At 41.1% G+C, this 13,442-nt stretch overlaps 1 protein-coding gene across 1 annotated transcript in view; it reads right to left on the minus strand.

The window, feature by feature from the left end:
• Window positions 1-4,412: 4,412 nt before the first annotated feature.
• Window positions 4,413-13,442, minus strand: part of LOC145391345 (uncharacterized) — a 107,492-nt gene continuing 98,462 nt past the window's right edge. The window contains exons 44-46 of the mRNA XM_080265944.1: window positions 11,777-12,756; window positions 9,252-9,309; window positions 4,413-4,484 (exon numbers count right to left, since the gene is read on the minus strand). Of these exons, the coding sequence (XP_080122070.1) occupies window positions 4,413-4,484; window positions 9,252-9,309; window positions 11,777-12,756 (1,110 nt within the window). The remainder of the gene's footprint in view (window positions 4,485-9,251; window positions 9,310-11,776; window positions 12,757-13,442) is intronic.

Genomic DNA, 13,442 nt, shown 5'->3' on the forward strand with positions numbered 1-13,442 from the left:
CCCTGCTACACACAAACGTACGTACACCCCACCTACACCAATATACACTTATGTACCCCTCGTACACACAAACTCACGCACACCCTTTACACCCACATCCACTCACATACACCCATCTACATTTCCTACGTGATCAGATTCAAGGAGGTTTCAGAAACAAATTACGATTTGATACACAGCTTAAGTGTAAGGGAATTTATGAATACTTCTGTTACACCTACCCACCACACCCACTTCCTCCCGCACCCACTTACATCCACATACACCCACCTACTCCTACCCACACATACCTGCATCTACTTACATCCACCCACACCCACTTCTGCCCAAACACCTGCATCCACCCATACATCCACCCACATCCACCTACACGTCAGGTAATTAACATATCCAGTTATTTTTTCATGTGATAAATAACACCTGTCTTGTTGATGAGCCAGAGATGTATGGGTTAGCACAGTCAGCTAAAAAATAAAAGACTCAAGTTCGATTCTTTGGCAGGTCAGACTGTTGGACATGATTGGTTCCTTTCTTGTCCTTGTTCACCCATCGGTATAATTGGGGACCTGGTTGGAACATCACCTATTATGAGTTTAGTCTAAGGGAAAACACCTGGTGAAAAATGATTGGCTTAACCCTTTCACTCCCAAGACGTAACTCTATTTCAGTCTTGCCACTTCAGCATGATTTTATTCAATTAGGGAAATATATTTTTTTGTCAGATATTGTATAAGTGTGCGAGGGTGTGGGAGTGTTCGAGTGGGTGTGGGAGTGTTTGAGTGTGCTTGAGTAGGTGTAGTTGTGCTTGAGTTGGTATGGTGTGTCTGAGTGTGTGTAGGAGTGTTTGAGTGTGTGTAGGAGTGTTTGAGTGTGTGTGGATGTGTCTGAGTGCGTGTGGATGTGTTTGAGAGGCTGTTGGAGTGTTTGAATGGGTGTGGGAATGTTTGAGTGCGTGTGGGACTGTTTGAGTAGGTGTGGGAGTCTCTGTGTGCGTGTGGGTGTGTTTGAATGTGTGTCAGTGTGTATGAGTGCGTGTGGATGTGTCTGAGTGTGTGTGGGTGTATCTGAGTGGGTGTGGGTGTATCTGAGTGGGTGTGGGTGTACTTGTGTGTGTCAGTATGTTTGACTAGGTGTGGGTGTCTGGGGGAGTGTGGGAGTGAGTGCATGTGGGAGAGTTTGAGTGTGAGTGGTTTTGGGTGTGTGTCTGAGTAGATGTCAGTGTACATAGCTGTGTGTGTGTGTGTATGTGTGTGTGTGTGTGTGTGGATGTAGGTAGATGTGGGTAGGTGTAGGTGAATGTGAAAGGGTGTGGGTGAGTGTACAGTACATGGGTGTGAGTAGGTTTAGTGGGTGTGGGTATGTGTGAGTGGGTGGAGGTCGGTGTAGCTTGGTGTGGGCAGGTATACATAAATATGGGTAGGTATAAGTGGGTGCAGAAGGGTTTGGGTACGTGTAGGTGGGTGTAGGCAGGTGTGGGTTGGTGTGGATGGGTGCTGGAGGATGTGGTGGGTGTGGGTGGGTATAGGAGGGTGTAGGTGAGTGTGGGAGGGTATTAGTGGGTGTGGGTGAATGTAGGAGGGTATGGGTGGATGTAAGTGGGTGTGTGGATGGGTGTAGGTGCTTATAAATGGGTGTGGTTGGGTGCAAGTGCTTATAAATGGTTGTGGGTGGGTGCAGGTGCTTATAAATGGGTGTGGGTGGGTGCAGGTGCTTGTAAGTGGGTGTTGGTGATTGTAAATGGGTGAAGGTGGGTGCATTTGAGTGCAGGTGACTGTAGGTAGCTGTCAATATGTCTGGGTGGGTGTGGAAGGGTGTAGGTGGATCTCAGTGGGTGTGGGTAGGAGCAGTTGGGCATAAGTAGGTGTAGGCCCACCGATCCAGCTCAAAAAGGGTGAGTTGAATAAAATCATTGTGGCAGCAAAAAAATTAATAAATAAAAATAATGTCAGTCTGAAGGTGTTAATGTTATCAGATCCTTTACTAGAGCAAATGACCGGATACTTATTACCTCTGTCTCCTATAACTCACTTTCTGCTGAAAAAAATCATCTGCTGTTGGCCAGAACAAAAATACTGGATGTGCTATTCAGTAATTACATGATCTCATGGTACTATAGAGATGTAGTTGGTGTGTTTTCATCTGATGATATTACAACACTCCAACAAGTCAAATACTAAGTCATGGATGTGTGGAACCTGATGAGCAATAGTCATGGGACAGAAATTTGCCTCTTTGGTTACTGCCGTAAATGATGTTCCCTCTAATTTGACTACATCTGTTCATTAACTACGCTGAAACAGAGCTAGGAATATTCATCAGTTGCAAATAACTATTCTACAGTATTAACAGTCTCATGTTCCCAAGACACACAGCTGAATATAATCATCTGGTGTTAGCTGGAATGAAATACTAGTTGTGTCCATTATGAAAGGATTAAAGCTGACAGAGAGAACACTTTCAGGTTCCAATACATACTCTCAGCTGCATACAATCACCTGGCTTTTCATCCATCCATCCATCCATTATCCAATCCTACTTTGCCCCATGAGGAGCGTAGGAGCCCGGGGCTAGGCATGTTCGTCCTGACATTTAAGATGAGAGTGAACCTGGCTTTTGCAGGATATAAATTACACGAGTTGTCCCAGTCATAAACTAACCCCCTCAATCATGGGATGTCTTATGCTCAATTCATGCTACTTTCTGTCAATAACAGAATTCATTAACCCATTCACTACAAAGACAGATACTGGAGCGTGACACCCTCATGTGGTGCCACTGATACAGCCTGGCATCAAAGTCCATTCCTTCTCCTACAACAATACAGAGTAATGAAGCCAAGTAATTCTTCCTACTAAAACCTTTATGAAATTCAAGATCTTCTTAGTAACGTTACTGCAAACTTCATTTAGGAAAATACATACAAGCTGAGAAATAATGAGTATGAAAAGAATGAGAATCTTTAAAAATTTTGGGAACCTACAGTATGTTCTAACCTCTACGGTATTGGTAGTAGGTAGTGGCTACCATCATCCACTCACCTAATGGAGTGCTGCCTCTTTCTTCATTAGGTGGCTACACTGATTGACAAGACAAATTTCTCCTAACCAGGTAATTCAATTACATTGCTGGATTGTAATCATACTCATACAGCCAAATAATGGTGATGTGGAGCCTACTGTAGTTCCCATGTTAATTAAGTGGTGAGATGCAAATGTGGCATCCATCTAGGAACCAAACTTGCACACAATGCCCCACAACTCACTATGGAGAGGTGCCGTCCTGCACAAGAGAACACTAGGTCACAGCATGAGACTGCTCTACAGAGTTGACTGCTGTCCTGTGTTTGACGGGTCTGCTTGACAAGACACACCAGGGTTGTTCTGCTACTACTTCGCCTAGACTATGGTGACACCTTTTATATCTTATTTGTGATACCTTCTGATAAATATTCAGCTCAAAGGACATTTTTCAAACTGGATGGGTTACATAGCCTTCATTAACCACTTCATTACTAGAGATTACACCTAAGCTGAATGACCTGTCTGGAGATACCATGAGCAAATAATATAAATCATACTCAAGAGGTTAAATACCTGGCTATGATGACCTTTTTATTTTATCCTTGCTAACTTAAGATAATTATATCCAGTTTACTGGTGACTTTTCAATATGGTAAAGTTAGAGACTGCCTTCATCAAGGTTGTGTTGTTTGAGATGGCCTTCATCTATGCTGTGTTATCCCCAGATTTTTGTCAAGTGAGTGGAGATTATTCCAAATGAAGGGATAAAATTAAGCCTTCATTAACCATTTCACTACTAAAGTATGTTTTTTTCTAATCTGACAGTAATCTCTCATCCCCTTCAGCTCAGTTAACAGCCAAGTGTAGTCACAGTGGAGGTTGATTTGACAAGTACCGGTAACCAAAGAGGCTCATTCCTTTGTGATGCTTCACTCACCTGCGAATAATCAAAGCTGGCAAAATCTGAACTGCAAAAAACAAGTGATGACATCTGCCTAGCTACAACAAGAGGATCATTATGGCAGACAGTCAGTTTTTCCTGTATCTCAGTCTTCCCCTGGACTATGACATACTACCATAAAATTTACATCCAGGTCACCAATTTTACTGCCATGAGGATCAATAAGGCAGACAATCAGATTTTGTCACATCTCAAATATCTCCTACCATAAAGTATACAACAATCAAATTTACATCCAGGGCCATTTAGGTTAAACCAATTTTTCCTAAGTCTCACTCTTCCCTAAGTATACCATATGAACTATCAGAATGACAACCAGGTCCCCAACTGTACTGCCGGGGGTAGCAAAATGTCAATGATGTCCTTCTGATGTCTAAGATCACAACTTTAGTCATCACTCTACTTGATCTTCTTATCATTCTTCATGTTGATCAAAGTCTTAACTTCTGTTCATTTTCTTTCATCTTGTCTTTTCCTAGTTCATCTGTCACCATCTGCAGCTCCTGTGTGGGAAACAAATAATTAATGTAAATACACAAGGATCCTCATCATACCATCACCATCATCTGGAATACATCCCTGATTTACCAACAGAACTGCCTGTGCAACTGGCCTGGCTTCACAAACACTTACCCTACAATAAATTGTCTGTTCTATCTATCTATCTATTGTCAGACGCCATAATCCCTTACGGGGTGGCCATTTGACTCCGAGTTATTTGTTTTACAGGGAGGGGCACTAACCCTCCACCAACCCACTTGACACATAGGAAGCACGTGTGGTTTGGTTATATGGTTACCACCCAGCGTTGTAAATGGTTTCTTGGCTTACAGGAAACCATTTGGCTTGTCACTCAATGTAAAGCCACCTGTAATGGAAAGAAAAGCAATAAGAAGTGACAGGAAAGATAATTGTCTGTTGTAACTTATTATTTTTTTTTGTAGAGGAAAAAGGAAAGAAGCAAACAGAATCTTCTCAAATTTCTCTTTCCTCCTGCAAAAACCAATATGGGTTACAAAACAATGGAACTTACTACAGTAAAACCAAGGGATGTGAACTATCGGTACCTAAGAAGTCTTTCCTCACACCCTCTTATGGTAAGGGAAGTTGTGATGAAAATGATGATGATGATAATGACTGCAGTACAGAACAATGTTTTAACAAAGCCCGACTGCAAAATAGAGAAAAGTTTCAGCTTGCAGTCCACTAAGTTCACATTTCAGACGAACCTGGGGCCACAACACCACCACCAAACTTTGCTCCCTCCTTACTATCAACAATCAATACATCAGCATATACAGTACTGTATTTTGTTTTGTTACTTGTAATTTTCCCTTTAATATTTTGCAGTACAGTATCCTAGTCTCAGGCCTCTACAAGTAATACTGGAATAGAATTTAGCATTACCATTTAACTGTTTAATTACATACTGGGCCATAATTTATGAGGCAATGGAGATTTCATAACACCTCATCCTTAGCCTGCTTTTTAAATTACACAGTAACATTTTGCTGTATGTATTTATATCTCTTGAATACTGAAACAGTATACGTCAAAAACATTCAAGAGGATACTGGGGTGTAATGAGCGTAAGACCCACTATGGAAGAAGCATTAAAAAATCTCCAAATCATCTATAAATATGACCCGAAGACTGTAACTCAAACTCACCCAGAGCATGCAGTAGAAAGTAAGTGGCAAACCTCTTTATAAGCAGTGAAAGGCAGCTTGCTGAGATCACCCAGGCCCTGCAGACTGCTATTTCCACCCAGATTTATCACAACAATCTTGCAAAATGTTTGGAGTAGTAAACAAAGACAGTTCAGTCATGGAAGAGAATGAAGAGTGAAAAAGTGAATAGGAAAGTGTATGTGAGTGAGGTGAGGCTCTGGACTGATGGACTGGGAATCTGACGATGAGAACATGGAGAGGTACTGGAATGCGGGATATGAAAGATGGCTATAGATATACAGACAAATTGATCGACAGACGGACATATAGATAGATATGTAGACAGGTGGACCAACATAGGCTATACACAGAGGAGGTGCCATAAGGCTTCCTTAACTAACAAGAAAATGGGTTATTTTCTACAATATGGTAGTCATTTTCTCTCACTACATCATTCAACAGTCTGTATGTTAAATCTGAATAAAAAATTCTCATAATCATTCAGTATTATGATTACTGTAAGCTAACTGTGAATCATAAAGTCCTGTTATAAACATTCAATATTATAATCACTGCATGGTTAACTATAAATGAAAAGGTGCCCTGTTACTGATCACACTAAGGGCAAAGTATGGCACTGGCAACTATAAAGTACACACACACTCAAATCCTGTACCACCCCCTTTGAGAGGTACCCATCCAAGGCTAGACTACCATGGTCCAGTACATTTAAGGGTGCATGACAAGCCTACTTCCCCTGATGGTATTATATGATCAAAAAACCTCCAGTCACCTCTTGGGGACTCAACCTATGCAAGGTCATCACTTTGACAAGGGAATTCTCACCACCAGACAACTAGGCAATGAGAGAGAGAAAGAAGTGTGGATGCTTATGCTCGTGAGGTGTGGTCAGGATTTGTGGGCTTACGAAACACTGTAGGTTTGGGAATCCAGACCTTGTACTCCTAATGCTAGCTGTATTAAGAGAGAGAGAGAGAGAGAGAGAGAGAGAGAGAGAGAGAGAGAGATCAAGCATGTTGGAACCTTTGTAAATGATACGATTATCATCATCCCAACCCTTAACGCTCCTAAATAATCGGGTGAGGTAGGAGCCATAAACTAAGAAAAAGACAGCAACATGGAAGAACAATTAATATCACACTCAGTGATATGGGTCACATAATTTAATCATTCACACATCAGCCAAACCTTCTGAAACCTGACTCCACCTCATGCATAATTATCTGCCATATTTTTTGTTTCTTTACTAATGCACCAGTCAGACAGTCATTCTGTTAATGAACACAAGACAAAACCTTTGCAATAATTACATGATGTGCTCAATCATAAACACAGCCACTCCAACACAAATTTCCACATGCAGTCTCTCATGCTATACTCCGTAGCCATATATGGGATACAGTATTGGTTCTCCAAAGCTGAATATAACAAGTCTGGTGGTAAAGGTAAAGAAAAAGATGGGGGATGAGGCTATGAGTTGCTTCCCAAAGTGCTAATCTCTGTAACTTTGGTCTCTGAACCTGTGGCTAGTACTGTTATCCATCCATTTTCCTGGGATACAAGGCCACTGTACTGTATCATTCATGTTACCACAGTCACCTCCCTTGGGGTTACCAGATATATTCATTTTACCTACCAAGCAACACAGCACAGACGAACAACTGTGTCAAGTGGTACAGTATCAGCTGCACACACCAGTACTCAAGCCCTGGCACCAATTGGCTGGCAATTTCATGACAGTAACACTAACCCCACTTGACGTAGGGATGCCAACAGCATCTGGTGTTCCCAGGCGGTCACCCATCCAAGTACTAACCAGACCCAAGCAACGTTGGGTCTGGTTAGTACTTGGATGGGTGACCGCCTGGGAACACCAGATGCTGTTGGCATCCCTACGTCAAGTGGGGTTGGTGGAGGATTGGTGCCCCTCCCTGTAAAACAATTAACTCCGGGCCCTTGGCCGCCCCGTCTGGGATGCGTGGCGTCTAGCAGTGAATGAATGAATGAACACTAACCACTCAGTTTCTGTGGCATCTGCTGACAGCTGGAATAAAATATAATAGTGTTATCCCAAAGAAGGAAAATATAATGTTGCTTTCAAAGTTAGGTCTAATCATGATTATTTTTTGTAATATCTAGAAATAAAGGTGTACAACTAAATTTAAATCACCATGCTATTTTTCCCTGCCTCTATTTCAATTATAATATATGATGAACACAGAGGTTCGTAAACTCCATAAGACTGTATGCTATAGCAGCTCCAATAAATGTTATGTTTACCTATACCACTCAATGCTGTACGGTTTGTCTTATTACAAACATACTTTCACTTGATGTTTAGACTCTGAATTATTACAACTGAATGAAAGTTTTGACAGAGTGAACCTTAACCTAAACCATAAAATTATTTTATGACACTTTTGCTGAACACAGTTCTACCCTAATTATTACTGTATCATTCAATATCAAAACATGAAATGTAATTACAGTACATTGCAGTACAAGATAAACAGTATAAACAATGGACAAAATAAAGAAAATAGTACATGTATGACAACCTAACCAAAAATTCACAACACAGTTTCATTTGCACAGTATGTTTCTACCAATCCAACAGCAAATAATCATTTTCTCAAGTGCAAAACATATAAACACCAAACCTAACAAATACCCCAAAACTGTAGCCTTACCCAAACATAACGATGTCTAATTCAGTTTTCTGGCTAAGAAAATATAGATAGATAGATAGTATTCACGTTCTTTTCGATGCTGACACACAAATGATCATTTAAACCCCTCTCATGCATGCTCATAATACTGTCAATCTTCATTACCTGCTAAAATATATTCTGAAGGACCTGATTTAAAAATTTTTTCCGTATAAAGGTGCCCTGTGAGTGTGTCTTGCCCCATTACCCTACACCATTTCTTTACAGTCTATTTTCCTCCCTGCAGGGTCACTGTCCCTTCCCTTAGCCATGAAATTAATACCAGTTTTCCTTACCTGGTGTGTAAAGGTGCTGTTTGGCCGTCATGATGCTAGAAACAGGAAGCTTGATGCCTCATCCAAGCGGCTTGTTGTGCATCTATTTTACACCTGTATTTCCTTCCTCCTCGTTCATAGTTCCTTCACTTGACCTTGAAAACACTACCCTAGCATAGAAATACCAGAATTTCATACCTGGTGTGCGTTAGGTACTATCTTACGGTTACGGCTATATTTATAAGAACTCGTGCTTCCCGCCGCTGCGTCCCTACCCAATATCCTCACTCCCCGACCCACCGTCCTAAACTGCACTCTTATGATACACTAAAATTCACCCGCACAGGCTCAGTAAAGCACCAAGAAGCTCATTCACTTATCACATTTGCGCTAAATACATCCAGCGCCCTGAGGCAATACAAATAGTCCAGGTATTTCCCGGTGAATATATGAGAAGGCGGCCTCTGGTGATTTCCTGAGCCTCAGATCAAAGGAGCCGCCAGCCTCCCAACTTCCCAAGTCAATTGCACCCTCATATTACGCTTATTTTCACTACCACAGCCACATTAGTACATTAGAAGGGTCAAACCACGTACCTTATCGGCGTCAGGCACCTCAAACAGCATCATAAAACAGCCACAGTTCATAAATCTGCTGTTGAAATTGTGAGAATGTCATCTTATCATCAATATCTCACACACATTGCCCCCCTTGGCAAGTCCCTAATGATATGGTCATGTGAGAACTGTCTCCAGGCCACCTGTCCACACACATATGTTTGTAAGATCTTCCACTGACTGAGTCAGTAGCTTGTACACATACCAGTCCTCTTGACCTGGATGCAATCTCACTGGGGGTAGACATTTAAGAGGATGCAGTAGTATTTACTTGTGTTCTCACGTCAAATCACGTCCCAGTGACTGAGTCAGTAGCTTGTACACATACCAGTCCTCTTGACCTGGATGCAATCTCACTGGGGGTAGACATTTAAGAGGATGCAGTAGTATTTACTTGTGTTCTCACGTCAAATCACGTCCCAGTACACCCAGCAGCATAATTAGGGACCTGGTTGTAACATCAGCAATTACAAGTTGTATTATTCAAAGGTGGATATGATGCTTGGTGAAAACTGACTGTCCTGAAACCTATTATTTTATTCTTGCTGCCTCAGGACGATTTTATTGTGCTCTACGAATACTTTAGCAACTAGGAGGGATGAGATGTATTGTGTAGGTGTGTTTGCCTGGGTGTGGGAGGGTGTGTGTGTGTTTGAGTAGGTGTGGGGGTGGATACAGGTGTGTGTGGGAGGGTGTACATGTGTTTGAGTGGGTGTGGGTGTATGTATGTGGATGTGAGAGGGTGTAGATGTCTATGAGTAGGTGTGGGTGGATATAGATGGATATGGGAGGGTGTAGATGTGTTTGAGTAGGTGTGGGTGCATGTAGGTGGGTGTGGGAGGGTGTAGATGTGTTTGAGTAGGTGTGGGTGGATATAGGTGGGTGTGGGAGGATATTGATGTGTTTGAGTAGGTGTAGGTGCATGTAGGTGGGTGTGGGAGCGGGGAGCATGTACTATTCATATGTTTGAGTAGGTGTGGGTGCATGTAGGTGGGTGTGGGAGGGTGTGGATGTGTTTGAGCAGGTGTGGGTGGATATAGGTGGGTGTGGGAGGGTATAGATGTGTTTGAATAGGTGTAGGTGCATGTAGGTGGGTGTGGGAGGGTGTAGATGTGCTTGAGTAGGTGTGGGTGGATATAGGTGGGTGTGGGAGGGTGTAGATGTGTTTGAGTAGGTGCACGTGCATGTAGGTGAGTGTGGGAGCGTGTACTATAGATGTGTTTGAGTAGGTGTGGGTGCATGTCGGTAGGTGTGGGAAAAGTTTCTAGAGAAGGAAAAGAAGTTGTATGCGGCCTTCATGGATTTGGAGAAAGCATATGACAGTGTGGATAGACAAGGATTGTGGAAAGTATTAAGAATATATGGAGTAAATGGGAAGTTGTTGAATACCATGAAGAGTATGTATGAGGGTGCTAAGGCTGCAGTGCGTGTGGATAGTGAACTGAGTGAATTTTTCTATTTGAGGATTGGATTGAAACAGGGATGTGTCATGTCTCCATGGTCCTTCCCTTCTATTTCTTCATTTCATTTGAACCTTGACTTTCTCCACCATCAAGTGGCAGTCAGAAAGTCCATTCCCCCAAGCTCTATATGCTCTTACATCCATTACACACCTTCTCATCCTATCATCCACACACTCATACTCAAGCATTGCTTTCCATTCATTCAGTTCACTACTCATCCTTCTCATCACTCGCTACATACAGTACACATGTAGAGGGTATTGGCTATCACCAACCCCCTCCCACCACAAATGTCCACTTACATGTGTAATTACAGAAGTACATATTTTTAGAGGTACAGTACTTCCCAAAGATTCTGCATATTCAATGGTTCAGCATGACCTCAGCCCCTAGAATACTGGACTACAAGATTTCTACTGATTCTAACATTAGTATAGGTATCAGTTCATAATGTATGCATCATAATGTGATGCATACTGACGTATACTTTGTCAAAACTACTGTAACAAGACTTAAGATGCAGAATTTACTAGCAAAACACTGAGCATTACCAATACTGTACATTCAGACATTCATAACAAGTACAATTTTGAACATAATAAGTCAAAGCATTCCAAAGAGATAACCTAAACTGGCCTGTTCAGTTGGACACATCACAGAAAAAAAATGCCTTGACAGAAGCATGTTAGGTTTAAAAGAAATAGATGGGTTGGAAGTATTAAAGAGCTTTATATGAGTTGCCTTCATTACAATTCAAGTAATGCTCACTACAAGGTGCGGTGAGGGGTGATGTACTCTGACTCAGGCACAAGTGGGAGAGGTTGTGTTAAATGTGAAATATTTTTACATTTTTCACAATTACAATCCACATTATGAAGAGTTCATCATACTTTCAGTTAAAATCAGGATAATATGGTTCCTCTGCACTAAAGAAAATCTGCCCTTTGTATGGCCAAATAGAATACCCACTTCCTTCTAAACAGGTAGCTTATCCTGTCTACCCTCCTTCATCCACACACACAAAAATATTCCTACCTCTACTTTTTATGAGGGACATACTTATCTAGGGCTTTCAAGATATGAGACAAAGCAATATTAATACTTCTGATCTGAGCATCAATATCTGGCTGCTTAGGTGGTGGGATACTAACTTGTTGTACAGCATTGGGCCGCAGACCTGATAAGTATGTGGAAAGTTTATTTATCATGTACTCCACAACCTCATAGTCATTTGGTTGCTTGGAAATGTCCCTGTTCACCTTTTCAAAGGCATGACAAATTATGGCAATAAGAAGCTGAAAAACAATCCAGTTGAGAATAAAAGAAAAAATGAAATAGAACAGAGGGCCAAGAATGGGTGATCCACTTGAGATTTCTTCAAATTTTTTACTAATTAGAAAGAAACTTGACTCACAGGCTTTAATGAAAGTGGAAAATTCCTCAACATAGGTAAAAGTGTTGAGGTAAAACACTGAAACAAAGCTGATCAATGTAACAATAAATATAAGACCAAAGCCCACAATGTCTCTAGAAGCATATTTCAGTGTCGCTGAAAGCATTCCAATTCGTTTATTGAATTTCAGTAGTTTAAGTAATTTGAGAGTTCCGATGAACACTTGGAATGCAATAACATATGCCAAAACACTATCCAAAAATGCTAATGGTTGGATCCTGATGTACTTTTTTCCCTTGGTAGCAATAAAACTGTCTAAAAGATAATATGTCAATGAAGTCTTCAAAAGATAAAAAACAATTGCTGTGTATGATAAAGCGATAACCCAAAGCTCTAAAACATTCCACACTGACTTGAAGTACAAACACTTTAACCTTTTCAATGTCTTGTACTCCCTTCTGGTGTAAAATAAGGTAAATAATATATACAATATTTCTGAGGCCAAGACATAACCTCCCCCTGGGGTGTGGTAGCGGAGGAGTTTTAGTGCCTGGAAATCAAATTTTGGAAGTAATCCACCTCCAGGGAAGAACTCAAAGATCAAGAGAGTGACAGCAAACAGGTTTACCTGAGGGAGAAAACATGAGTATTACATGTTGTGAATCAGGCTTGATAATATAAGTCATTTATAATCTGCAATAACAACACATCCCTAAAGTGGCAGCAAATGCACAACTGTAACCCATCTTTACTTTTCCTTTCTTTCTTTCATGCAAAGGGTACTGTAAATGAAACTGATCAAAACACTCAGAAACTATAATTCTTTCATCTGGAAGGAGATACTAATACCTTGGTATTATTGGGCAGTCAGTTTTGCAGTCAGCAGCACTAACCACTAGGTCAATATGGCAGTGCTGGATGGACTTAAATTATAAAATGAATCACCAGCATGAAAATTTTACCTCCAGTGCTTATGATTTGATGTCAATGCTGGCTTTAGTGCACAAAAGGTGGGCAGATGCAGAGATCCCCTTGTATTGTAATTCTCTCAGTATTGTAGGCTCTATGGACAGATCAAGCATTTAGTAAAAGAGAGCTTTAGTATTTTTTACTCAGTGATGACAGAGCTTTATCAACAGGGTTACACTTCTACATTATGAGAGTGCTGGAAAACATGTTACTTATTATTCTTTCAATAATTCTAAGTACTAACTGGGTTATGTATTACCTGTCTGTTCTAACAAAAGGAAATATATATTTTTTTCTTCAGGTGGCCTGGAAAAGTGAAAGAATACATCACACCCCTCCTCCCCC

Source organism: Coenobita brevimanus, chromosome 18, assembly GCF_032717465.1.
Source record: "Coenobita brevimanus isolate Jiangsu-jjx chromosome 18, ASM3271746v2, whole genome shotgun sequence".
NCBI lineage: Eukaryota > Metazoa > Arthropoda > Malacostraca > Decapoda > Coenobitidae > Coenobita > Coenobita brevimanus.